The following is a 27573-nucleotide window of genomic DNA, read 5'->3' as shown; positions in this document are numbered from 1 at the left end:
AATGATGGCTCAGCCATTAAAGGCTAGGCTGACACCAAAAATACAAGATTTTGAATTCCTCACCAATGTATGGAAAGAAGGGGATATAAAATACGTGTTTTCAATAGTGGTTATTTCTGTCGGAAATAGGCACTTAGTAATTATTTGTTGATACATTTAAAAAAAGTTTAGAAATCCTTAAGCATTTTGGCTTGATCATGCTGATTCCCTTCCTAGGTTTCTTTGGACTCTTATTTTGTGGCTGCAGTGTTAGGGATGTACCGGAGAGGTGACAGTCTAGTAGGGAAGCCAGTTTCAGTTTGGAAGACTTTTTATCCTTCAGTGTGATGATAAATAAACAAATATCTTTATTTACTTATTTATTTACTTTTTTGGATATTTTATTTTGTTTCTCTTTTTCTGACCTTAAAGGTTGTTTGGTAACCCTCCAACTTTATGGTCTAAGTTTCTGACATCCTCAGTCTGGGTAAATTGTCATTTTTTTGAGACAGGATTTTCCTATGGAGCCCAGGCTGACCTCAGAATTGCTATCTTCCTGTCTCCACTTTCCAAGTGCTGGGATTACATATGTTTGCTATCATGCCCAGTTCTTTGTTTTCTTTTAAAGTTAAATGATAACTTATTCTTTTGTTGTTGAACTGGTGATTTTGTGATGTGTAGTCACTGTTAGAGGAGGGGACTAATAAGTCTGGTGATACTTGTAGCTTTACATTCTGATGCAAATTTTGGGTTTTATTAAATTAATTTTAGACAGGGTCCTGACCCCAAACTCAGAGACTTACCTGCCCCCTACCCCCTGCTCCTTGCCCCTGAATGTCTGATCTTATTTAATTCCACCATCTTCCAAATGCTGGGATTATATAGGCATGCGCCACCATGCTTTGTTTATAAGTTGCTAGGGATCAAACCAGGGCTTCATGCTTGCTAGGCACATATAAATACTCTGTCAGCTGAGCTATATCTCTAGTTACTCTCCTCCTACTCATTTTTTTGTTTTTAGAAAGGATCATGCTGTTTAACCCAGGTTGGTCTTGGGTTTGTAATCTTCTTGCCTCAACCTGCTGAGATTTTAGGTCCTTTCCATTATACCTAGCAGCTCATATGATGTCTCAGCATATTTGTGTTAGATTTGTTGTCCTCATTTGGAATCGACTATCAAGTTTCGGGCTTTGTTGTGCTGGGTGCATTTCTAGCATCTAATATTGACCTTGGAGATTTTTGAATGCTGTCTGGGCCCCTTATAAACAGAATAGACTAGTAGGTCCTCAGTTCTCTTAGAGGTGTATCCATGTTAACTTCTGTTTTTAACAGGATGCAGGTGCTGGGCTTCTTGCTGCTGCCATGATTGCCGTAGTTCCTGGTTATATTTCTCGATCTGTAGCTGGCTCCTATGATAACGAAGGTAAGATTTAGAATGTTGAAAAGGATTTTTTTTTTAGACATGGTTTCTCTTTATAGTCCTGGCTGCCCTGGAACTCTGTCTTTTTCTTTATATCTATGATATAGCAATTGATGGACATTAAGATTGTTTACATTTTTTGGATTCTTTTTTTTTTTTACACTTTTTTTTGATTGATTTACTTTTTATATTCCAATCCCAGTTACCCCTCCCTCTTTTCCTCCCACTCCCCCCACTCTCCTCTTCCCATTTGTTCCAGGGAGATGGTAAGGCCTCCCCTAGGAAGTCTAGGTCTGTCCCATCATCTAGTTGAGACAGGACCAAGGAATATCTCCATCCCTACACCCCTGTGTCTAGGCTGGGCAAAGTAACTCTCCATATAGAATGGGCTCTGCTAAGTCAGTTTGTGAATTAGAGTTAGATCTTGGACCCACTGCCAGTGGCCCAAGTCACACCGTTGTCCCAGTCACACCGTTGTCACTTAAATTAAGGGAGTCTAGTTTGGTCTTACTGGACCCCTCTTTTTAGACCAAACTTGCCTTGAACACATAAAGATCTGCCTGCCTCTGCCTCCCAAGTGCTGGGATTAAACTCATGTGCCACCATGCCTGGCATGTGCTGAAAGGGATGTGTTCATTTTATTATCTACTGTAATTTCGTAAGGTGCTGAATTTGGGATCATCTCTATTGCGTAGCAATAATAAAACTGGACTTGGTGAGAAGATTAGAAATAGGCAGGAAGGGATCTTGGGCAAAATACTCTCCTAGAGAGGAATCTAGGAACTTTAAAACATTAATACCTGTTTAGTGTGTTTACCTACATGTATGCTTATTCTTGCTTTTATGTCAAAGTCAGAGGACAACTTGTAACTGTCAGATCTCTTCTATCGTGTGATACCCAGAGATTAGACAGCAAGTGCTACCTGATCTAGATGAGCAATTTCATCAGCTCTTGCTGGGAACTTCCTTTTTTTTTTTTTTTTTCTGAGACAGAGTTTCTCTGTATTATTTTGGAGCCTGTCCTGGAATTTACTCTGTAGACCAGGCTGGCCTCGAACTCACAGAGATCCACCTGCCTCTGCCTCCTGAGTGCTGGGATTAAAGGTATGCACCACCAACACCCGGGTGCTGGGAACTTCTTAACAGGCCTTTGTTTACTCTCGGGACTCACACTTAACTGTTATTTTAACATTGTGATCATTGTTCTTAATTTTCCTAGTGCAAGTGTCTTTAAAATTACAGTGACTTTTATTGACATATTTTTGTTGAAACATATTGGAAAAACATAATGTTCGGTATTATAAAGATAGATAATAAATTATTTTGTTCTATACTTAAGAAATTTAAGGGATATATAATAGATGTCCCATAATCTGTTAACGAATATAATAATGGATCTGTATAAGTAGCTCTAGATGAGTATGGTTGCTTATACCTGTAATCCTGGCACTTAAGCAGGAAGATGAGCTCAAGGCCATCTTTGACTATATAGTGATTTTAGGTCAGTCTGGAATACATGAGACATTGTTCTAGAAAGTAAAAACAATTAAAAAAAAATCTCAGTTCTGGCCTGATGTTTACATTGCTGTAATACTAGCATTCAAAGTGAAAGTAGAAGATGTTGAGTTCAAAATCCAGTCTGGGTTTCATAGTGAGTTTGAGTCTAGCTTTGGCTACATAGTGAATTTCAGGCGAGCCTTTGCTACTCAGCACAAACAAACAAAAAAACCAAACAACAGCAACAAGGTAAAGCCCTCGAACATTGTGCTTTGGGGATGTCTTGTAAAGAGAAATTAATTTGGTCTTGGGGATCAAAGGAAAGCTTTTTGGAAGTTGATCTGGACCCACATTAGGTAATTCACGAGGCAGTTTTTCTCCAGGGTAGTGGTGGAACTGTGGATTGAATTTAGGGCTTTGGGCATATTAGACAAGTGCTTTGCCCCAGGTCATCTATCAGTCTACTGTTAAGGTTAGCACCATTCTTGGTAAAAGGTCTGCCTTTATTAACATGCATATAGCCTTGCATATACTTAAGACTAGCTGGAAATTTAATACCTACAAATAATGTTCTGGCCTATGTTTACCAGTTGCTTTCTATATTCCAGTAACTATTCCAGGTGCTTTATGTGCACTGCATTTTCCTTTACAATGATTTTAATAAGTAGATATTTACTGTAGACTCTGTGGACTGGAGATACAGCTCTGCAGATAAGATTTGCCTAGCATGCATGAGGTTCTGTGTTTAATCCCCAGCACCAGGGGAAGAAAATTATATTCATCTTACAGGAAGCAAAGGCAAAGGCAAATAAAATAATTTGCCTAAAATTACACTTGTATAAATAGTAGTTTAGAAATGTGTGTTCCAGACTGTGTTCTTTTTTTAAAGATTTATTACTTTTTTTTTTTTTTTTTCAAGACAGGGTTTCTCTGTGGCTTTGGAGACTGCCCTGGAACTAGCTCTTGTAGACCAGGATAAGTCTCGAACTCAGAGTGATCCGCCTCTGTCTCCCAAGTGCTAGGATTAAAGGTGTGAGCCACCATCACCCGGCATGATTTATTACTTCTAATTATATGTATGTAAATGCAGGTGCCTGAAGAGTAAGACTTGTGTTACAGGTGGTTGTGAGCCACCAAATGTGAGTGCTAGGAACCCAGTTTGGTTCTTTGGCAACAGCAGTGTTTGTTCTTTGTAGAGTGTAGCCTTCCTTGCCAGCCGCCTAGGCCCTTCCACAGTTGTAGTCCCCAAATAACACACAAGACACTGTATTAATTATGAAGCTGTTGGCCATTTGCTTGTTTCTTACTGGCTAGCTCTGACTTAAGTATTTAACCCATAATTGTTAATCTAAATATTTCTCTTACCGGAGAAAGGGTCTGGACCTCTTACTCCTATGGCAGTTACATGATGTCTCTCTGTATCTCTCTTTCACAGAATCTTCCTCAACTCCTAGTCCCACCTATCTTGTTTCCCTAATGCTTTATTCAAACCAATCAGACACTTTTTTTTTTTGGTTTTTACGAGACAGGGTTTCTCTGTATTGTTTTGGAGGCTATCGGTCCAGCCCGGCCTCGAACTCACAGAGATCCGCCTGCCTCTGCCTCCCGAGTGCTGGGATTAAAGGCGTGCGCCACCAACGCCCCGGCAACCAGACACATTTTTACAGAATGACATCTCCCAACAGTTCTTAACCACTGAGCTGTCTTCCAGTGCCTAGATTTTTTTTTTTTTTTTTTTTGGTACAGAGTTTCTCTGTGTAGCTCTGGATGTCCTGGATTTAGTTCTGTAGACCAGGCTAGCTTCAAACTCAGATATCTACCGCCTGCCTCTATCTCCTAAGTGCTGGGGTTAAAGGCCCAGCTCCTAGAAATGTGTTCTTGAACCTGTGTCAGTGTGGCTTCTGAATGTCTTGTTTTCTGCAGGAATTGCTATCTTTTGTATGCTGCTTACTTATTACATGTGGATCAAAGCTGTGAAGACTGGTTCCATCTATTGGGCTGCCAAGTGTGCCCTTGCTTATTTCTACATGGTAACTATACACGTGTATTCTCTGTGTCTCTTTGTCTTTCTCCTTTTCTTTGTGCAGGGGCTTGAGCTCAAACTGGGGATCTGATTTACTGCTGACCTACTTCTCTACAAATTTTAATTTAAAAATTTTCTTGCCTCCCCCTTCCAAGTTCTTTCTGAGATGGGGGTCTCATGTATCCCAGGTTGGCCTCAAACTCTATGTAGTCGAGGATGTCTTCTGATCCTCCTGCCTTTATTTCCTGATAGCTGGGATTACAGAGGTGTACCACAATACCTGGATTATACAATGCTTGGGATTGAATTGAGGGCTTCGTGTATGCTAGGCAAACAGTCTACCAACTAAGTTATATCCCTAGCCCTCTTTTTTTCGGTCTGGTAATTAAAAAGGTTTTCAAATTCTGTATTACTGTAATTCAAATGGGTACATTTTGGTTGTCCCATATTTTTGTTATATTCCCCTTAAAAATTTCCTTTTCTAAGACAGTCTTTTTTTCTATGTAATTTTACATCTGTCTCTTGGCTTTCTTTACTTTTCTGCTTCTACTTAGATTCTGTGTGTAACACTATAATTGGCATCTAGGTTGACATTGTAGCTTGGTCATCTTTTTTTTTTTTTTTGGTTTTTTCGAGACAGGGTTTCTCTGTGGCTTTGGAGGCTGTCCTGGAACTCACTTTGTAGACCAGGCTGGCCTCAAACTCACGAGATCTGCCAGCCTCTGCCTCCCAAGTTCTGGGATTAAAGGCGTGTGGCACCAACGCCCGGCTTAGCTTGGTCATCTTATGTGTCACATTATCAGGATAGTGTGAGTCCTGCTTAAAGGGACTGTTTTCTGTCTTCTCACAGGTCTCTTCATGGGGAGGTTATGTGTTCCTGATCAACCTGATCCCTCTTCATGTCCTGGTGCTAATGTTAACAGGCCGATTTTCTCATCGGATCTATGTAGCCTACTGTACTGTTTACTGCCTAGGTACTATTCTTTCTATGCAGATCTCCTTCGTGGGCTTCCAGGTAAGCCTGAGGCTTTGTAGAGTTTTCAGCAGCCAAATGTTTCTAAGTAGCTCCAGCTAGATTATCTTAGGTTAGAGTTTTTAAGAATATGAATTACAGTTTTTATTTTGGGCTTGCTTACTAATTAAAACAACAGAATTGTTGGTTATGAGTCTGCTTCTACTACCACATCAATATGTGCTTGCATGCTGCTGAATTTAATGACTCTTTGGCTTAGGGTTCTGTGAGGAGAAGGGCCAGTTTAGCTAAGCAGGGTTGATTGGAGTGATCAAAGTTACAATTTCAAAAAACTTTAAAATTCCAGCCCTTTTAGTGGAAATGACCCCATTTAATAGCAGTGAACCCTGGTCATTGTAATGGGGCATTAGGTGAGCCCTTGAGGAAGCACAGCGCAAACCTTTTACCCAGGTTATTATGTACAGTTAATAGGAAATTGTGTTTTAGGTTTCTTTTGTAAAGTTCTCATCTTTACTTAGAGATAAGCAAATACTTTTAGTCACATAATATATGAAATTTGCTATTCTCTGGAAGATGTAGGAGAATGTTAAGTGATATGTTAGTCCTTGAGGAAGTTGAAGAAAGAAATATACATAGTTATCCATAGTCTAGTCCATAGTTCAGTAGTTCTAGAAAGTTGTTTTCAGAACGTTAACATTAATAGTGTCTGGACACATGTTAGAAATGCACATTCTGTAAAAGAAGGAGGATTAAGAATTCAAAATCATCCTTGACTTTAGTCAAGTTCAAACTCAGCCTGGTATGCATGAAACCCTGTCTCAACAAACAGATCAGAACAAACAAAAAAAGTACTCAGATCAAACCAAGCAAGTGAAATAGCAGAAGAGGCCTGCTGAATTAGGGACTCTTGCGTGGGGCTTAGCCACCTACTTTAACGTTTCCATTGGTTATGATGCCCACTAGAGTTAGAGAACCACTGTCTATGGAAAAGAGTAATTATATACTAAAGAAAACACATAGAAGAAGCCATTGATTTGTCACATTGGAGGGTTACACTGAATTTTAAATGATGAGTTTTAATGAAAGGGAATTGGGGGAAAATTGCAGTCCACACTAAGGCAGTAACCAGAGCAAATGGCAAAGATGTGATTGTGATGGTGTTTGGTATGCTTTGTTAGACTTTAGACAAAAGAAATCTGTTTGGTAAATGAAAGCCTCCTTGTTCATTTTGGAACTTTAGAACTTATTTGACTCCTTGGGCCAAAGTAGATCGGGAAAATGCCAGTCTTGGATGAACTCATTCTGTTTGTTTGTTTTAGTTCTGAATATTACCATATATGATTGCCCTCTTCCCTGCAGCCTGTCCTTTCATCAGAACACATGGCAGCCTTTGGAGTATTTGGTCTCTGTCAGATTCATGCCTTCGTAGATTACCTGCGCAGCAAGTTGAATCCGCAGCAATTTGAAGTTCTTTTCCGAAGTGTTATCTCCCTGGTTGGCTTTGTCCTCCTCACTGTGGGAGCACTTCTCATGCTGACAGGTAGAGGAGCATGCCTTTTACATATGGACACAGATTCTCTCTTCTATTTCTCTCATTATTTAAAGCACTGAAGTTAAGTACTTAAAAAAAGATTAATTAATTTTAGGTGTATGGGTCTTTTGTCTGCATATATGTCTGTGTACCACACCTGTGCCTGGTCCCTGAGGAGACCAGAAGAAGACATCAGATCCCCTGGAACTGGAGTTGCAGACAGTTGTGAGCCACCATCTAAGTACTGGGAACTGAACCCACATCCTCTGCAAGAGCAGCAAGTGCTCTTAACTACTGAGCCATCTCTTCAGCATCAAAGTCCTACTTTGCAAAACATTCATTCTGTTTGTCAGCCGTTTTGGATTCAGCTTGGCAGAGTGTCTTTGTAGAGCTGCTAACAGGACTGTTGAGGCTTGCCAGTCTTTACAGTTTTCTTTTTCTAATTGGTTGGCTTATAGAAATTCTCAAATTCTTTGTCATACTTTAAGTCATGGCACTCATCTCATCCTATGGAAGTTAAATCATGGCTATTTAGTTTAGTTGATATTCTCCTTTGTTTTAAACTTACACTTCTCAGAAGCTAATTTGATTTTTGTAATTCATAGTAGTATGGAAGACCTAGTTCACGTAGATTCTAGAGTTGGTCTTGACTTATTGATTTGATCAGATTAAGTCTAAGATCCTCCTTTTCGGTAGGCTTCTCTGAACCCTCTTCCCCCTGTGAATTTATATATAGCCCAATTATTATGTTGACAAAAATACTCTCAAGTTTGAAAGGAGTAAAACACTGTAAATATTACTGATTGTAATAAACCAAAACAGTGCTTTTTTTTTAATCTCAGAATTTTCCTGAAATGCAATGTTGTGGATAAAAGTGTTTTTAGCGTAATCCTGCACTAGTGGGGTGAAGTGGGCAACTGAGACAGTACAGTCACTGAGAAGCTTGGAGCTTAGTTAGTCTGGAATGTGCAGAATGTGTGGCAGAAACAATAAGGAGATCCTGCCTCAGACAAGGTGGAAGGCAAGAACCAGCTCCATGAGTTGCCCTCTTACTTCAGCACTGCTGTACACACTAAGACACACTCCATAGGCACACTAGTAATACAAATAAAGTGGGATGTTGTGATTACTTAGCATTTTAGCTTAATGTTTTAGAACTATATGTGAAGTATTTATTGCCTTTTCTTCCAGGAAAAATTTCTCCCTGGACAGGGCGTTTCTACTCATTGCTGGATCCTTCTTATGCTAAAAACAACATCCCCATCATTGCGTCCGTGTCTGAGCACCAGCCCACAACCTGGTCCTCCTACTATTTTGATCTGCAGCTCCTCGTCTTCATGTTTCCAGGTCTGTCTTGCATTTTGAAGTGACCTTTGTATGAATCATCCTTTGGTTCCAAATATGTTAGCTACCCTCATCCTTTTTAAACATATATTTTTTTGTTAGGCTTTTTAAAAGAGACCAGAAGAGGGTGTCCAATACCCTGGAGATGGAGTTATAAGCAGTTGTGAGCTGCCCCATGTGGGTACTTATACCTAGTACTCACAGCATATTCCTTCCCCCTTTACCCAGTTTTCTTCTTGGCTATATTGAAGTTCTATGTTGAGGTTTTATAGTTAATGCCATTTTTATATTATAAAAACAATAGAGATAAGTTAAATCACACAAAAAGTATATTTTCACTGGTCCTTCCACAATTAAAATTTTATTTATTTATTTATTTATTTTCACAATTAACATTTTAAATTAGATGCAGTGATGAATGTCTGTAATTTTTGTATTTGGAAGCCGGAGACAAGAGAATTGTGAATTTGAGTTCGTTCAGGGCTATATAGTGAAACATTCTCACAAAGCTTTAACTAAAACCCATTTTCAGTATTAACTAATTTTGAGATAGAGTTTATTGGGTATTTGTGTCTAACATGGAACTTGCTGTGTAGGGCAGGCTGGCTTAAAACTTACAGAGATCTGCCTGCCTCTACATTTCTTGCACTTTCTGGGATTATAGGGACATGCCACCACACCCAGTCTCAACAACTTGTCTTAATAGGTACATTCACCTACTTGTTGAGTGTGAATGAGATCATTTGGTATTTTTCTCCCAGTCGTAGTAAAGAACAATGATTAGACACAGGGCTAGGACTGTGTCAGGGGTGGGACACTTGCCTAACATGACTGAGGCAAGTTTCAAAATTTCTGCTGATTTAAAATTTATGGAAATATTTTTTCATTTATAGAAGTGTGTAAAGATGTAGAAGAGGAAAGGGAGCTGTAACTTCTTATAGCAGTATCTTAATGTATTTTATACTTAAAATATGGTGTAATTAACCCTCCCTTATATTAGACATATCGATTATTTGTGGTTGTTTGGTATTAAGAATACTATGGTAAACATATTTGAACAATTTTATTTAGATAGATTCCTAGGATTACTGAGGTAAATGTGTGAAGTCATTCAGTCATATAATGAAGATATTTTCCCTTATAGGTTTCTGTCTTCAGAGCTCAGCTGCTTACTTTTCTTTCCTTCTTTTGTAGTTGGCCTCTATTACTGCTTTAGTAACCTGTCTGATGCTCGGATTTTTATCATCATGTATGGTGTGACCAGCATGTACTTTTCAGCTGTAATGGTGAGGAATTCCCTCAGTTCTAGCCAAACTTTATCCCTGACTCTGAGGTGCTTTCTTGTTTGTTCTTTTTTGCTTGGCTGAATTAAAAAAATACTGGTGATTATGCAAAGCTGCTTACTGTTGTTAATCTTTGTTTTGGAATACACAGACAATTATATTCTGTTTGTGGGGTCTAATTTTCTTGAGTTCATAGCCTTGTGTTAGGCACTTTTGTACTTCATTGAATTTGGAGCAGATTAAAGAAAAATATTTACATGGAGCTGGAGCTACAGGCAGTTGTGAGCCACCTGATGCTGGAAACCAAATTCTGGTTCCCAGAGAGACAGAAGCTTAACCACTAAGCCAACTCTCCAGCTCCTGGAGTGTGGATTTTTTAATGTTAAAGCCTAGAGAGTACTGCCTACTGCTTGGTTAAGATAGAGAACGATTTTATGTAAGGTACTAATATATTTCTTACACTATTTTGAAATTTATTATTATTATTTTGGTTTTTCAAGACAGGGTTTCTCTGTGTAGCAGTCCTGGCTGGCCTGGAATTCACAGAGATCCTCCTGACTCTGCCACTTTGGCCTTGCTTTTGAAACATTTTCATTTTATTTATTTTTATGTGTATGGGTATTTGTCTGAATGTACGTCTGTATACCACTCTCAGAGTCCAGAAGAGGGAGTTGGATCCTCTGGGACTGGACTATAAACTGTTGTATGTGCATGTTAGTGAAGGTGCCATGGAGGCTAGACACAAGCTATTGTGAGCCACCCCATGTGTTTGCTGGGAACTAAACTCAGTTCCTCTGCAGGAGCAGTAGATGATCTTAAGCCACTGAGTCATCTCTTCAGCTCCAACGATTATCATTTTTTATGTTTACTTATATGTATGTGTTTGTGTCTGTGTGTATGCTACATGCTAGTAATGTTTCCAGAGTCCAGAAGAGGGCATCAGATCTCCTTGAGTTGCCTAATGTAGGTATTGGGAACTGAACTCCAGTCCTCTGGAAAATCAATATGTGCTCTTAAACTGCTGAGCCATCACTCCAGCCCTTGCTTTGGCTTAACAACAAAAAACAAACAACAACAACATAAAAAACCCTTTTACTTATGTGTATATGTGTACATTCATATGTGCAGGTAGAGGTTCCCACAGAGTCAGGAAGAGGATGACAGATCTGGAGATCTAGGCAGTTGTGAACTGTCCAACATGGGTAAACTTAGGTCCTCTAAAGAGGATGTATGTGTTCAGAAGCCACTGAGCCATCTCTCTAGTCCTGGCCTTAAATGTTTAATTCTTCTTTCTTAGCATCTTGATTGGTGGAATTGCATATTTGCACTGCAACTGACTCAACTCCAATTTTCTAGTTTGATTTTGCTGAAGTAGAATATTTGTTTAAAATAGCTGAATTGGTGTCATAGTCAGTCTATTAATAGATTGAGGTCTTGTCATTTGTGAAAGACTGATTATACTAACCCTGTTTCTTGTACCTTTCAGGTGCGTCTGATGCTGGTGTTGGCACCTGTTATGTGCATTCTTTCTGGCATTGGTGTCTCCCAGGTGCTGTCCACATATATGAAGAATCTAGATATAAGTCGCCCAGACAAGAAGAGCAAGAAGCAACAGGATTCTACTTACCCTATTAAGAATGAGGTGAGAGTTGGCTTGAGAAAGTGTGCGTGTGTGTGCCTGTGTGTGTTTGAGAGGGTTATTAGAGCAATGTCTTGGGTTGTCAGAATTAGCTTGTGCAGCCCGACATATTTTGATCTCACATAAGAAGCTGTGTTTGGTTTACTGTACAATTCTGAAGGCGGAGTTTAAACAATTCTTTCTTCTATAGGTGGCAAGTGGAATGGTGCTGGTCATGGCCTTTTTTCTCATCACCTACACTTTTCATTCAACCTGGGTAACCAGTGAAGCCTACTCTTCTCCATCCATTGTACTGTCTGCCCGTGGTGGAGATGGCAGTAGGATCATTTTTGATGACTTTCGGGAAGCATATTACTGGCTTCGTCACAATACTCCAGAGGTAAAATTTGAGAGGAGTTGGTTGGATAGTGGTGAAGTCACTTGATATTGTAGTGAATCTGACATATTTAGATGGATAGGAAGCTTAGAAAAATTAGAAATTTAGAAACTCAGTTTTTAATAAGCTTTAAAGACCAACCTCCATGGAGCTTGTCTAAAGTAATGCTCTCAAGCTGTGAGTCGTGGCTCCCTTGGCAAACTTCTTATCTCCAAAAATATTTATATTACAATTCGTTCATAACAGTAGCAAAATTACAGTTATGGAGTAGCAACAAAAATAATTTTATGGTTAGGATCACCATAACATGAAGTGTCTTAAAGGGTTGAAGCATTAGGAAGGTTGAGAACTGCTGTTCTAGAGTATCTCTTAAATTCTGGATTCTGTTTCACACTTACATTGATATGGCAGTGGTTTTAATATAAGGTAGATCAACCCTGTTACAGAAGAAGAAAATGTTAAATATGTTTGCTATAAAAAAAAAAGCAGCAACTAGAATCAGAATCAAGGTAAACAGTTACCACCTAATAATAATATTTGGGCGTTGGTGGCGCATGCCTTTAATTCCAGCACTTGGGAGGCAGAGGCAGGCGGATCTCTGTGAGTTCAAGGCCAGCCTGGTCTACAGAGTTCCAGGACAGGCTCCAAAGCTACAGAGAAACCCTGTCTCAAACAAACAAACAAACAAACAAAACAACAACAAAAAATTTAACATCGGAAGTTATGTGTTTTGAGGCTCTGAAGTGATTTCTTTTGTTGTAGCTATTGGAAATAGTATTTCTAATTTCTGAGTTAGATTTGCTAAAATCCCAAACTAAGAATTTTTTTAAAAGTAGTATTGGGAATTGAACCCAGAACCTTAATACATGCTAGGTACATACTCTACCACTGAACTGTGTACTCAGCCTCCAAACTAAGAATCTTAATCCTTTCCATCATGTTTTGTGGCTTGTGTTTTCCCTTCTATCTCTGTAATAATTTCATAATGTTTTTTATAAATTTTATAATGATTTTATAGTGTTATTAGGGGTCAGTTGTTACCTAATGACAAACCAGTATTGGCACATGCCTTTAATCTCAGCATTGAGGATACAGAGGCAAGTGAACCTCTTGGGGCCAGCCTGATGTGCATGGTGATACCCTATCTCTAAAGAAAACAATTTAAGGGACTAGAGAGATGGCTCAAAGGTTAAGAGCACTGGCTGCTTTTCCAGAGGTCCTGAGTTCAATTCTCAGCAACCACATGGTGGCTCACAACCATTTATAATGAGATCTGGTGCCTTCTTCTGGTGTGCAAGCATACATGCAGACAGAATGCTGTATACATAATTTATAAATAAATCTTAAAAAAATTAAATTACCTCATGACACTAAGCTGTCTTAGCTGTACTTGATAGTTTCCCATACCTCTTGATCCATTATGCTTGTTTCAGTGATCTGGAATTAGGGTATTTGGGAATGTTCTTGACTATAGATGAGTGGAGGAGCAGTTGTCCCGATTTTATTTTCTTGTTAGGAGTACATTGCTTTGCAAAGAGGTTGATCAATTAGGCAAGTCTTTTTTTTTTTTTTTCCCCGAGACAGAGTTTCTCTGTATTGTTTTGGAGCCTGTCCTGGAACTCGCTCTGTAGACCAGGCTGGCCTCAAACTCACAGAGATCCACCCACCTCTGCCTCTCAAGAGCTGGGATTAAAGGCGTGCGCCAGCAACGCCTAGCTAATTAGGCAAGTCTTATCAAAGATGTCTTCCACACATCTTAGCATTTGGTTCTGAAGAGCAGTGAGATGAATATTTTCCTATTTTCATTCTTGTTTTAGGATGCAAAGGTCATGTCATGGTGGGATTATGGCTACCAAATTACTGCAATGGCAAATCGGACAATTTTAGTAGATAATAACACGTGGAATAATACTCATATTTCTCGAGTAGGACAGGTAAGGTAAAAGGGTCCCTTGAGTCTACTGGGAAATGTGTTACTAGGAGAGGAGGTTGATTTAAAATTTTTCTTTGAGAATTGTACATTTGTTTTTCTAGGCAATGGCATCCACAGAAGAAAAAGCCTATGAAATCATGAGGGAGCTTGATGTCAGCTATGTGCTTGTCATTTTTGGAGGCCTCACTGGATATTCCTCTGATGGTAATGTACTTGATATTATTTCTAGCTGCGGGGCATTAGATTCTTAGAAAATGTAGTGAGTTGGTTATTTTATTTATTTGTATTTGTTTTTGAGTCTCATGACTCAGGCTGGCCTTGAACTTGCTGTGTCCATAAGGGTGACCTTGAACTATTGATCTTCTTGCTTCTACCTCCCTGGTGTTTGTAGCTACAGGCCTGCACCATCTGTCTTATTTTCTCTTTAAAGAAAACGTGTGTGTGTGTGTGTGTGTGTGTGTGTGTGTGTGTGTGTGTATGTGTGTGTGTATACAAAGTAAAAGTAACTTTCACAAACTAAAGTAAATATTATATGTTTATATTTTTAAAAGTAAACAATTATGGAAGTTTAAAATAAGTGGTTGTCTCTTGGCCCTAAACTTAAATTAGCATCTTTAACATTAGTGCCCAGAAGCAGTAATTTCTATCTTCAGTTACTTAGGTTGTTGTTTGTTTTTGCAATGCTGGGGACTGGACCCCTGGAGCTTACATGTGCTAGGCGAGCACTTCACCACTAAGCTCTACTCTCAAATCTTCATATTTTAAAATTCCTGCTATTCTGTGGTTTATTAGTTTTAATTGACTATAGCAACATCTCTTTAAAAAAGTTGCTTTATTACATTTATTTATTTGTGTGTATGTTGGGTGAGTTGGTTCTCTCCTTTTACTGTGTGGGGATCAAGCATTGCCTACCTGTGGAGCCATCTCATTGTCTTCTATCAATTTCTTACACTTGAAGTATTTTATTCTTCATCTGACATTTCACCTCTTTTTAGTGTTCTTACTATAGTTAATTTGCAACTTTTGATTAAGTCTAGGTAGGTGTTTTGAAATCATGACTGTAGATACTGTTCAGTCAGTCAATACTCTGATTGCATTTTTATCTTAGATATTTTCTTTTCCTACAGCTAGTGAGTGCCTTGTATTTCTATGTTCATTTTCTTTGAACGTGTGTCTGCTTCTACACACCTTGATTCTTCAAATCCAGTCCTATGGCTGTTTTTTCTTTTTCTCAAGACAGGGTTTCTCTGTAGGTTTGGAGCCCTTCCTGAAACTCAGTCTATAGACCAGGTTGGCTTTGAACTCACGGGGATCTGTCTGCCTCTGCCTCCTGAGTGCTTGGGATTAAAGGTATTGGCCACCAACACCTGGCCTTATGGCTGCTTTTTAAAGATGCTGATATTTTATTTTAAATAAGACTATTTCAAATGTATCTTGTAAAAGCAAAGTAAAATTGATAATAGCAGGAACAACAAACAATTGCCTCAGCAGTATTTGGTAGCAATTATCAAAATATATGTCTATTTAAGTACTGTACAAATATATATTTGTATAATGTCTATCTGCTTACTTGTGTGTATGTGTATGATAGATATATATGCATATTTGAAGGGATAGTTCTATAGGGTGTGATGGTGCACATCTGTAATCTCAGCACTTGGTGTGCAGGAAGATTGCCAAGTTTGACTTCACCTTGGTCTGAATAGCAAGACCTTGTCTATTGAAAACAAAACAAAACAAAAAAACAAAAAACCACAAGTAGTTTCTTGAAGTCTTTCCACTATTACTAAGTAACCACTGTGAACTGAGTAGAATATGTTTGATGTTGGAATAAAAGTGTCATTATTTGTAATAATATTAGAATTTTTTATGAAATTCAGAAGGCAAGCAATTATCATTAGTAACTTGCCATGAAAAGACATATTGTTTAGTGTCTTAGTGTTCTGTTGGCTGTGATAAAACACTGATCAAAAACGCCCTGGGGAGGAGAGCATTTATTTCATCTTACAGCTTGTCCATCATCCAGGGAAATCAGGGAAGGAACTCTAGTCAGGAACACAGTGGTAGGAGCTGATACAGAAGCCTTGGAGGAGTGTTGCTTACAAGATTGCATCTTGTGTTTTGTTTGCTTAGCCTGCTTTCTTTTAGTACCCTGAACCAACCAGCCCAGGGGTGGCTCCACCCACAGTGAGCTGTCACCCCCACACACTGTGGAGCATTCTCAATCAAGAAAATGCACCACAGGTTTGCCTATGGGCCAGTCTGGTGGGTATATTTTCTCAACTGAGGGTCTTTCTATTCAAATGATTCTAGCTTGTGTCAAATTGACAAAATAAAAGGCAAAAACAAAAAAAGACCCTAAAACAAAACTAGCCACCACACTTAACATCAGGAGGTTTTGATTAGAGATACTGTTTTTGTTTAATTTTATTTTGAATTTGTATCCATGTGTGTGCAAGTGCAAGGTTGACTGGTCTCTCCCTGTGACCTGGGACTTGCCACTTAAGCTGAGTTATCTGGGCTGTGAATCCACAGGGATCCACTGTTTCAAATTCCTACTATTGGAATTATAAGTATGAGCTACCATGTCTACCTTTTATATGGGTGTTAGGCATTGAATTCAGGTGTCCATGTTTTTGTGGCAAGCACTTACTGAATGCAGCCCTAAGATTTTCTTTAAATTTTAGACATGGACTTGCTCTATAGCCAGGGTGGTTTGTAACCCGGTTTATAGTGTAGTCAGACCTTCATGTTACAGAATCCTCTGCCTTCCAGGTGTTAGGATTAATGGTGTATACTGCCACATTTGGCAGTTAAACTGATTTAAGAAATATATATGTGTATACATATATATATTCCTTCATATATGTATATATGTGTATGTATGTGTTAATATGTATTTCTCCTTTATCTTATGTGCATTGGTGTTCTTCCATGTATGTCTGTGCACATGTGCTTACAGAGGCCAGAAGAGGGTATCACATCACCTGGGAATGCAGTTATGTGCAAATGATTGTGAGTCCTCATGTAGGTTCTGGAAATTGAACCCTGGCTTCCCTGAAAGAGCAGCCAGTATTAATTGCTGAGAATTTATCAAGAAAAAGTGTAGCATTTAGAAAGGTGCAAATATTGTTAAATCTATAGTTTCAGTAACTTTTCACAGAAAATACATACCCACATAACTACCACCCAAATTGTTACTAGTGTTCTAGAGTACCTTGCTATCTGGACTTCCAATGTATTTCTTCTTAAAGCAGGCTGATGTGTACTTGACATATTGAATTGTTGAAGTTTGTCATACATCTAAACCTTTGTTAGTTCTTGACCTTGAGAATTTTACATGTATTCCTTTTACTTGTTCAGTCTCTGCAGATTTATTTTTGGCAAACTCACCTTTATATAATATAGGGCAGTGTTTTATTTTATGTCTATGAGCATTTTGCTTGCATGCTTGTCTCAATACCACTTGGATGTCTGGTGTGCATGGAGGGCAGAAGAGGGTCTTGGCTCCACTTGAAATAGATGTATTGTGAGCTAACATGTTGTTGCTGGGAATCAAACCTAGGTCTTCTGGAAGAATAGCCAGTGCTCTTAACTGCCAAGCTGTCTCTCTAAGCTCCTAGAATACAGAATGAAACTAACCTAATAAAAGAGATAAAGTCTGTTAGCAGACTTTTTGTTGTTAATGGGTTCTTTAGCATCTTGATTTAGGCCCTCTACAGGCACTTGCAGGGCAGGCACTCTGTAATTCTCATTGGTCTACATTTTTGTCTGCACTTTAGTTTATTTGTTTTTTTCATTTGGGCATATTTGTAATGGTGATACAGATGTTTTATAATGACAATGGGGAAACTACTTCTTCCCTGTTGATTATGCAGTACTATAAGAATGTAGTAAAAATCAGATTTTGTGAAGTCAGCTTGCTGCTTACTAGCTAATTGTATGCAAAAAAGAGACTTATTCAGAAAAAACAGAAAAACAAAAAATCCTTAGCTTCCTTTGGGAACTCATATTTTTGAATTGTTTAAGAAATGATAACTTGCCTCCAAAACAATACAGAGCAACCCTGTCTCAAAACCAAAAAAAAAAAAAAAAAAACAAGAAAAAGAAATGATAATTTGACAATAATCCTATTGGAACTAGCCTTTCTTTTTTTTTTTTTTTGTTAAGATTTTATTTATTATGTATACAGTGTTGGCACCAGATCTCATTACAGATGATTGTAAGCCACCATGTGGTTGATGGGAATTGAACTCAGGACCTCTGGAAGAACAGCCAGTGCTCTTAAAACCTCTGAGCCATCTCTCCAGCCCTAGCCTTTTCTTTTTAAAGACAATAGAATACTTTTTAGAGAAATTAAAAACATTACAGAATATTCAGTATCTAACAATATGTAAACATGCCTATGACAGTCATGAAAGATAATTCCTCAAGACTGTGTTATTAAACTGTATTAGTAGGAGTTTTGAAAGTTTGAGAGTGATTATTGTTGCTGTAAATGTTTTCGTGTATTAAATATTTCAACTGGTCTGTTTGTGAATCCTTTATGAATTTTAAAAAATACCACCCACCTACACTAATAAGTGTCAAAAGACAATTTCACTGGTGTTTAATTTTGCTTTAGTCGCTCATTCCCAACTTACCTTTAGTCTTTAGTCATTATTATCTTTTCTTGGGAAGTGTGCCTATGGCTATAACCCTATCATTCCACATGCTGAGGCAGGAGGCTTTTCAATTTCAGGCCAGCATGTACTACATCATGAGTTCTTTTTACTGTAGAAACAAAATCAAAACCAAAAAATGCTCATGACTTGATCTTTCAAAATACTGCCTAGGTTGGCCTTGACCTCTTAGTCTACCTCTAATTTAGTGTTTTCAGTGTTGAGATTACAGGCACAGAAAAGATGATGTTTTTTAAAGCAATTAGTAGGTCTTTGGATAAATTTTCTGTTGCTTTTAGAGAAGTAGAGACATCTGCCCTAGAACTCACTATGTAGCCCAGGGTAGCCTTAAACTAACAGAGATGGACCTGCCTCTGTCTCCCAATTGCTAGGGTTAAAGGCATGTACCACTACACCTGGCTTCTAGTTTTACTTTTTATTGAGTACTTACGAAGGCTTAAAATATTTGATCATAGTATGGATTCTTTTATATGAAAACTTGATGCTGTGTTGCCCAGGCTGGCCTTAAATACATGAAACACCTCCCTCAGCCTCTTAGTGCTGGAATTACAGATAGGCACCAGTGTGCCTAGTTCCCACTGCTATTATATTCTTACAATTCCTCTAAATTGGCATTAATAATACTTACGGTGCTTACTTAAGTATATGTGGCTACTGGCTTCTGCTTGCAATAGCTTGGTGCTTCCTGATTTATAGGAATACTTCTAGTTGTGGCTTAAGACTGGACCAATAGCATACAATTTCAGCCTTAAACAATTTCTAATAAAAGTTTTGTATTTTTAGGAAATGTTTTGCTAACATACTATTTCCCATTTTTACAGAGTTAAATGATAGCATTCCTTATTAGAAAAGTGTGATGGAAATTTCCTTAGAAACAGTGACATTTTCATTGAGACAGTCCTTTCCTTTTCCCTCCAGATATCAACAAGTTTCTTTGGATGGTTCGGATTGGAGGGAGCACAGATACAGGAAGACACATCAAGGAGAATGACTACTATACTCCAACTGGGGAATTCCGAGTGGATCGTGAGGGTTCTCCAGTGCTGCTCAACTGCCTTATGTACAAAATGTGTTACTACCGCTTTGGGCAGGTCTACACAGAAGCCAGTGAGTGACTCATAATATTAACAATAGTGGTGCTAACACAAGCTGTGTTTCCCAGGTTCTGCTCTTAGTCTTTTTAACTCATTTAGTCCTCACAGGAACCCAAAAGATAGAAACTAATGTTAATGCCATTTTATGTAAGGACATTGAAATAACCAACAGGTTACTGAGCTAGCTAATATCACGTGACAGTTCAAACTCAGTCTGCCTCAGAATTATGTACTTTAAAATATTATCTTTTGCTTGGGTGGTGGTGCACATCTTCAGTCCAGCACCTGGGAGGCAGAGGCAGTTGGATCTCTATGAGTTTAAGGCCAGCCTGATCTACAGAGCAAGTTCCAGTACAGCCAGGGCTACACAGAGAAACGCTGTCTCTAAAAACAAAGCAAACAAAAATTTTTTTTTTTTTTTTTTTTTTTTGGTTTTTTCGAGACAGGGTTTCTCTGTGGCTTTGGAGGTTGTCCTGGAACTCGCTTGGTAGTCCAGGCTGGTCTCGAACTCACAGAGATCCGCCTGCCTCTGCCTCCTGAGTGCTGGGAATAAAGGCGTGCGCCACCAACGAGAGATGGCTCAGCAGTTAAAGGCTAGGCTCACAACCAAAAATTTTATCTTTTATTGTGAATTTTTCAATAAAGAATATTGTAGTGTGAGAAGGACTGAGGGATAAAGAAAAAAATAACCTTTCCATTTTTTAGATGAATACATCAAGAAGGATTTGGTCAGGTTAGATCTTGTCCATTTCAGTTTTGTGCCTGCGTCTAGGAAAACTTTTGCAGTATATACAGATCTTGGACACATGATCCATGAAAGGGTTACTAGTGTTAGGTCTCTGGATAACAGTCCTCAGGACTAGAGAGCTTGAAAATCACCTTGTAGACTTATAAGAGATAAGTCCATGGACTCTGCCAAGCATCACATTGGGCAGGACTCCATTAGGGTAGCACTTGATTTGCCATTTCTATCTACTTCTCTTTCTTGCAGACTCAAGTCAAAGTGCAGGCTGAGGAATAGAAATCAATGTCATAGTTGGTGTTCAGCTTCCTCTCTTTAGGGGATCAATTTTCAGAATAGAAAGAAGTTTTCTTTCTTGTTACTTTTAGAGCGTCCACCAGGCTTTGACCGTGTTCGAAATGCTGAGATTGGTAATAAAGACTTTGAGCTTGATGTCCTGGAGGAAGCATACACCACAGAACATTGGCTGGTCAGGATATACAAGGTGAGTAGGTGCTATATTTCAGATAACTCTTGTTCTAGTATACAATTTCCATATAGGGATATTTTAAATGGTACCTGGTTTCAAAGTAGCTTGTAACTTACTTGAAGTATTATTTTTAAGTTCTCTCTCTCTCTCTCTCTCTCTCTCTCTCTCTCTCTATATATATATATATATATACACACACACACATATATATATATCCCCCTCCCCCGTGTGTGTGTGTGTGTGTGTGTGTGTGTGTGTGTGTGTGTGTGTGTGTGTGTGTGTATGTGTGTGTACGTGTACATCTTTGCATCTTTGTGAATTCTCTTCCTTTGCCTTTTTGTAGGTTTCCAAGATTGAATTCAGGAAATCAGGCCTGTATACAGTTTTACCTGCTAAGCCATCTGGCCAGGCCAAAATGTTACTAATTATATTTTTGATTATTCTTAGAGAGGAGACATCTCAGTTGGCAGTTGTTATACCAACTTTTCTTTTTATTTAAAAAAAAAGTTGTTTTTTTAGCTACATTTTTATATGGAGGGAGGCATTATATATGTATGTTTCATATGAGGACAGCTTGCAGGTATCAGGTCTTTTGTCATATGGGTCCTGGAGATCAAAATCAAGTTACTAGAATTGATGGCAAGTGCTTTTACCCAATGAACCATTTTGCCAGATCAGTACTTTTTTTTTTCTTCTTTCTTTATGGTTTTGGGGATAGGGTCTCAGGATGCCATTATGGCTGGCTTTAAGATTACTATTAATCCCAGGTTGGCTTAAACTTAGATCCCATTTCTTCAGCTTCTGGAATGGTAGTAGTAAAGATATGGCCACTGTACTTGGTTCAACAATACTGTAGGGTTTGAAATAGCCTGGGGGTTGGGGGAAATGCAGGTGTTTGTGTTTTTGAACTATATTTTCTTTTTTGCTGAATTCTTGACACAGAATCACATGATGTCATGTACGAGTGTGTTATATGTTTTATATGGGAAAAGATTGAACCAGATATAACATGCGCCTGTATCCCAGAACTAGGAAAGCAAAGGCAGGGGGATTGAATTTGAGGCCAGCCTAAACTACATAGCAAAACTCCCAAGTAACAGTGCGGAAAGCAAGGAATGATTGAAGTCTTATGGTCAATGCCGAAGTTAGTTTATACTGCTTCCTAAAGGGTAAGGACAGAAGACAGGCTCTAACCCATGCTTAGTTTTCACATTGTCAAACAGGCAACACAGTCTAGTGTAATCCTGTCTGTTCTGGTGGATCTAGTAGATCTCTCCAAAGTTGAATTGTATATACATACTAAACTGATAGATCTCTCCAAAGTTGAACTGTATATACATACTAAACTGATGTCTTTATGTTGCAGGTAAAGGACCTGGATAATCGAGGCTTGTCAAGGACATAAATGTCCATTGTGCCCTGATACGCTTCGCACTGAATGCGTCATATTGAGGACGCCGGAAGATTTTTTTTTTATATGCAGTTTATAAGAACAGAGCTGGATGGGATTAGAATTGTCTGGAAGTTTTGCCCTGGACAGTTATGGGCTGGGCCAAATGAAATGATTTTTATAATTCTGAGCAGGTTACCAAATGAAATGTCATGGCTTTACTTTGTTCAATTAAAGGGGGGTAATTTTTTTTAAATGTGCCTTATTTGTTTTGACTTAAATGGGCTGATTTGAGAATCACAGAAGTGAATAGATGGAAGACCATATCTATGCTCTAGGTCCCCAGATGAACCAAACAGGAGCATTTTCTTTCTCCCATCAGCAAACTCAAGGACTAGCTGTGGCTCTACAAATATAAAAACTTTTGTCACATTTTTTGTTTTGTAGCACCCTGGTACAATGCTTTGCATATAATGGGTGCGTAATAAATTTTTAACAAATGAATAAATGCTTCTGGGACCAGAGGAGTGCTATTTCTGAGCAAGGAAGACAATTTTCTTGCTGTTACATTTATGTTCTCAGTGTCTATTTCATTAGAAGTTCTTTGGCTTTGTAAGGGCAGAAAGTTGCTAAGTATTCATGATCTCACCAGGATCTTTTCAATTAGTCAGTGTTTTTCTTATTCTAAGCAGAAATGTGAACCAAATGTGACTAATTCAGTAGTTCTTAAGACTCAGTGAAACACATTAATCTGAGAGGAAGACACTCCTCTGACATCATATATAGAGGTTGATGGTCAGTAGATGTTTCAGGAATCAGATATAATCATATGTACCTATATGAAATTTTGGTTTTCAGTACTTTACTAAATCTAAAACACAGTCAATGGCTCTTTGCTTGTTTCCTGTAGACTGCACTAAATCTCTTGGGCTTATCCACCATGAGCTTCTGTTTTTCTTAGTGTCAGTCTGCTGTGTTCATACACCACTCAGACTTGATTACCTGTTTTTGAAGCCCTTGCAAAATATGTAACTAGGAAGTGGGAAGTGTTGCTACTAGCAGGTACCTAGAGACAATTGCCAGTCTGACTTTAAAAAACGTTTTAACTTCAGAGCACAGAGGTCTCATAGTTATTTTATGCCAGGATAAATAAACAGCTTTCTGTTCAGTACAATAGGACATTTCATGTACTTTACAGCATAGGACATAATCACTGATGTATATAAACTGTCTTAAAGAAATTATATGACTTTTAGATAGTCCCATTTGTACTCAGTGCACATATGCTTAGGTACACTTGTATACCTAAGGACTTTACCTTCAAGCCAGTCTATGTACTGTGTACTTTAACTGTGGTTGAAGTTTAGATTTAACAGAAGATTTGATTTCCTATATGTAAATATATTACTTGATTTATATACATGATCAATGCCTAGTGGGAAAGGTTAATCTCAGATTTATCAATACTATTATATTACAGGTTATTAGTAAGCTTTCTGTATAGTATGAATGGAGTAACTCATCATTTTAACTCCGAAGATTTTTATATTTTCTAGTTTACACAGATTTTTTTTTCTTAAATTGCTTTCAATTTCAGTTATAGTCCACTTAGTGTAAAAAAAAATTCCATCGTAAAAAATACAATTTCACACATATCCCTTCCCACACACCCACTGACTACTCTCCAGAGATAACATGTCCAGCTATACTGAACCTCCCATTATTGCTTCCTGTCTGATCATTAGTAACTTGTTTTGTTATGTTTTCATTTCATAATTTGAAGTAGCATTGATTTGGGGTGGGAACAGGAGTTAGTACTTTTTCACCATCCTGTTATCATTGGTTCTTAACTCGTAGGTTGTGACCCCTTGGTAATTCTCTATCTCCAAAAGTATTCAACATTACAATTCCTAACAATAGTAGAATTACAGTTAGAAGTAGCAACAAAAATAATTTTATGGCTGGGGATCACCACATGAAGAACTGCATTTTTAAAGGGTCTTGAAATAAGTTTGAGAATTACTGCCTTATATTTGTGACACTATTTTTACTATCATCTGCAATTAATTTTTACTTTCTGGCTATTCTCAGTTGAGATGTGTTATATACTGTTAACTTTTGTTTTTTTTTTTTTTAAGACAGTTTGACTTTGAACTCTGGATTGTCCTGCCTCTACCTTCCAGGCTACTATAGCCAGCCAGTTACTGTTTTTCCTCTATAACTTCTTTTAGGAAGTACTTTTAAGTTTTTAGTACTTACCTCCCTAGCCAATTGTCTTTCATTTGTGCTTATTTTCTCTTAAGATGATCAAATACATTTGTTAGTCAACTTTGGCTTTTTTACACAGATGGTTTTGTAGCCAGGGCTGGCTATGAATTTCTGCTTCTTCTTGCCTCTACTTGCCAAGTTTGGGATTATAGGTGTATGCCACCACACCTGATTACATTGTTAACTTTAAGAATGTCTTTTATTTCTCAGCTTGAACTGGTTAACTCTCCAAGCTTGTTGAGTTGTATTATTTAACCGTTATATTTGTTAAGCCTTTTTTATTGATTTGCCATTTCTAAGTATCTTTTTATGAAAGTGTGTGTGTGTGTGTGTGTGTGTGTGTGTGTGTGTGTGTGTGTGTGTAGGGGGGTAAATTTCTGGAGCTCTTCTATACTATACTCAATGCATAGCTGGGTACAGAATTCCAGACTGTCATTATTTTGCATTATAAAGGCACTAGCCTTTTGTTCTCTATTTTCCTAATGTTGAGAAATGCAGAGTTATTCTGAGGAGTATTTGTCTATTCTTTGTCTCAGATCTCTGTTGCATCTTTATTGTGGGTATCCACTGTGCTGGGTACTCTGGATTTTCATGTGTGCACAGTCAAGTTTTTTCTGTTTCTGAAAAAATACTATTTATATGTAGATTTCTTCAGCTGTCTTTCTGATATGGTTAATTAAAAAATTTGAATGTTAGGCAACACAGTATGACACTAAGTATTTACTTTAATTTATGTGTTTGGGTGTTTTGCCTGCATACATATATATATCATGTGCATGCCTGGTGCCCAGAGTCCAGAAGAAAGCATCAGGTCCTTTGGAAGAGCTGTCAGTGGTCTTACTGTTGAATCAACTCCCCAACCCCTGGTAAAATTATTTTAATGTGGTGCTTCCTGAGTCAATTTCCTAAATTGTTCATATTTACTCTTTCATCTCTCCTCTCCTCAGAGATTTTCTCAGCTGTTTTCCTTCGCTCCTCTCTCCTTCGTTTTCTGTGTGTGTTGCCTTGGGTCAAACCCAGGGTCTTGTGCATGCTAAGCACCTTTGTCAATGTGCTACATTCCCATCTTCAACCATGTTTTTAATTATTTTTTTCTTTTCTGCTATTTCTAAAGTCTTAAGAGCCCTTTTGTTGTCTGTTCCATTGTTTTGCTGCCTTTCCAATTAAAGACTTACCCAAATTCTTGGCTGACTGCTTTTTAAAGGAATATGTGTTTATGCTTTTAAGTGTACTGTGATCAGTACACTGAGAGATCATTGATTTTGGTTAGATTTCCTTTTCTTTCATACATAAGATTCAAGGTTTGTCCTTGTATTCAAGGATATTGGCCAGGCTGCCACCTTTCTTGAGTAAAGTAGGAAAAGAAAGCTTATGGGTTCAACTCTTAGTACATACACTTAAACTGCTGTTTTCAGTAGGACAGCCACACCTTTTCTGTGCTTACTCTACAAGCCAGCTTCCATTTATTTATTAAATCTTATTTCCAGCTTTGGGGAAGAGCTGTTCCTGGCTACACTAGAGGAAGTGTGTAGAGGTCTCTGCTTCAAAGGTAGTCTTGTGACTGCCCTGCTTTGACCTCCATACTCAGAGCTGCCTGGTGTCATTTCAACTTGAGACTTCTGGGCTTCCCACAATGCAATTCTAGCCACTTTCCTGTACTTTGGGATTAATCTTTATTTTTACTTGTTACCTTTTATCTGCCGTAGGCTTTCACTTTTCCTTATACACAGGAATAGAGGCTTTTGCTTATGTGCCCCCCTCCCACCTTTAAAAGACCCTCTTAATGTAGCCCAAGCTTAGTGTGTAGTTAAGGGTGGTTTTGAATTCCTGATCCTCCTCTATCTGTCTCCAAGGAACTGTGTCATAGGCAAGTATTATGAAACCTTTGTCTTTATACTACTATTCCTGTATAACTGTTTAGGAAGTTTTATCATGGTTTTGGTTGTATGTGTAAATTTTTGAAAATTAGTTATTTGTTATTTTTTATGTACATGGTGTTTTGACCACATGTATATTTGAGGGTGTCAGATCCCCCTGAAACAGGAGTTACAGCGCTGATACTGACTAAATCTATTTTTTTCCAGGTGATGACATTTCATTCATGAATATAGGAACCTCATGGGTCTTTATATTCTTTGATTTCAAAACAGACAGGAAATTACAAAGAAATGGGAAATGATATAAAAACTTTTCATCACATGAATCCTATAATCAATGTCATGGTTTACACTTTCATATATAAATATTTGCAGGTGTTTCACACTTCACTTTTGATGGAGATGTAGCTCAGTGGCAAAGCCAGCATAAGGTTTCATTTCGTCCCCAAGTCCTTTCCTTGAGAATTGACATTTCTCACTGGGCCTTCTGCATGCTTGGCCAGTTACCCCAGTGTTTATTGTGCCACTCTACCCACCGCCTTTTAAAGACAGGGTCATACTTTTTGGCTTAGGCTGACAAACCTGAAGCAGGTCCCCTACCTCAGCCTTCCTTGGCTGCTGGCAAATCACCACCACGTCTCGCTTGCTGTTTGTTTGAAAGAGCATCTGGCTGGGTATCTCTTGCCTCAGTTTTCGAGTGTTGTATTAGAGGTGTGGGCCACCATGCTCGTTTAAGAACTAGAAAGCTAGTAAAACTAAGCTAGGCAAATGGTCTTCCTATAAACAGGTGAGGCTGAATTAGTTTTGGGGCCTGTGCAGGCAAAATCGGAGATCCTGACTGGATTGTAAACTCCAAATACTGTCTTTATCCTGCCCCCCTCGTACCCGAAGCTATATGGTCCTTTTTAAAACTTTTTTTGTGTTTGTTTATTTGAGAAGACTAACCTTGTATAACCCGGGCTGGCCTTGAACTCGCTATTTTGTTTCTTTTCGAGACAGGGTTTCTCTGTGTTGCCTTGGCTGTCTTCGAACTCACAGAAATCCGCCTGCCTC

General features: G+C 38.3%; 1 protein-coding gene across 1 annotated transcript in view; it reads left to right on the top strand.

Moving 5' to 3' along the window:
- Window positions 1-22897, top strand: part of Stt3a (STT3 oligosaccharyltransferase complex catalytic subunit A) — a 32001-nt gene extending 9104 nt beyond the window's left edge. The window contains exons 6-18 of the mRNA XM_005085851.4: window positions 1312-1402; window positions 4820-4926; window positions 5770-5934; window positions 7252-7432; window positions 8615-8770; window positions 9962-10053; window positions 11537-11692; window positions 11880-12068; window positions 13883-13999; window positions 14100-14202; window positions 19599-19787; window positions 20885-21000; window positions 22352-22897. Coding sequence (XP_005085908.1) covers window positions 1312-1402; window positions 4820-4926; window positions 5770-5934; window positions 7252-7432; window positions 8615-8770; window positions 9962-10053; window positions 11537-11692; window positions 11880-12068; window positions 13883-13999; window positions 14100-14202; window positions 19599-19787; window positions 20885-21000; window positions 22352-22390 — 1701 coding nt within the window. The 3' untranslated portion in view covers window positions 22391-22897. The remainder of the gene's footprint in view (window positions 1-1311; window positions 1403-4819; window positions 4927-5769; window positions 5935-7251; window positions 7433-8614; window positions 8771-9961; window positions 10054-11536; window positions 11693-11879; window positions 12069-13882; window positions 14000-14099; window positions 14203-19598; window positions 19788-20884; window positions 21001-22351) is intronic.
- The last annotated feature ends 4676 nt before the right edge of the window (window positions 22898-27573 follow it).

This window comes from Mesocricetus auratus, unplaced genomic scaffold (assembly GCF_017639785.1).
Source record: "Mesocricetus auratus isolate SY011 unplaced genomic scaffold, BCM_Maur_2.0 Super-Scaffold_100022, whole genome shotgun sequence".
NCBI classification, from domain to species: domain Eukaryota; kingdom Metazoa; phylum Chordata; class Mammalia; order Rodentia; family Cricetidae; genus Mesocricetus; species Mesocricetus auratus.
Note: the sequence above shows the minus strand (reverse complement) of the source record. Positions and strands in the feature narration are given on the sequence as shown.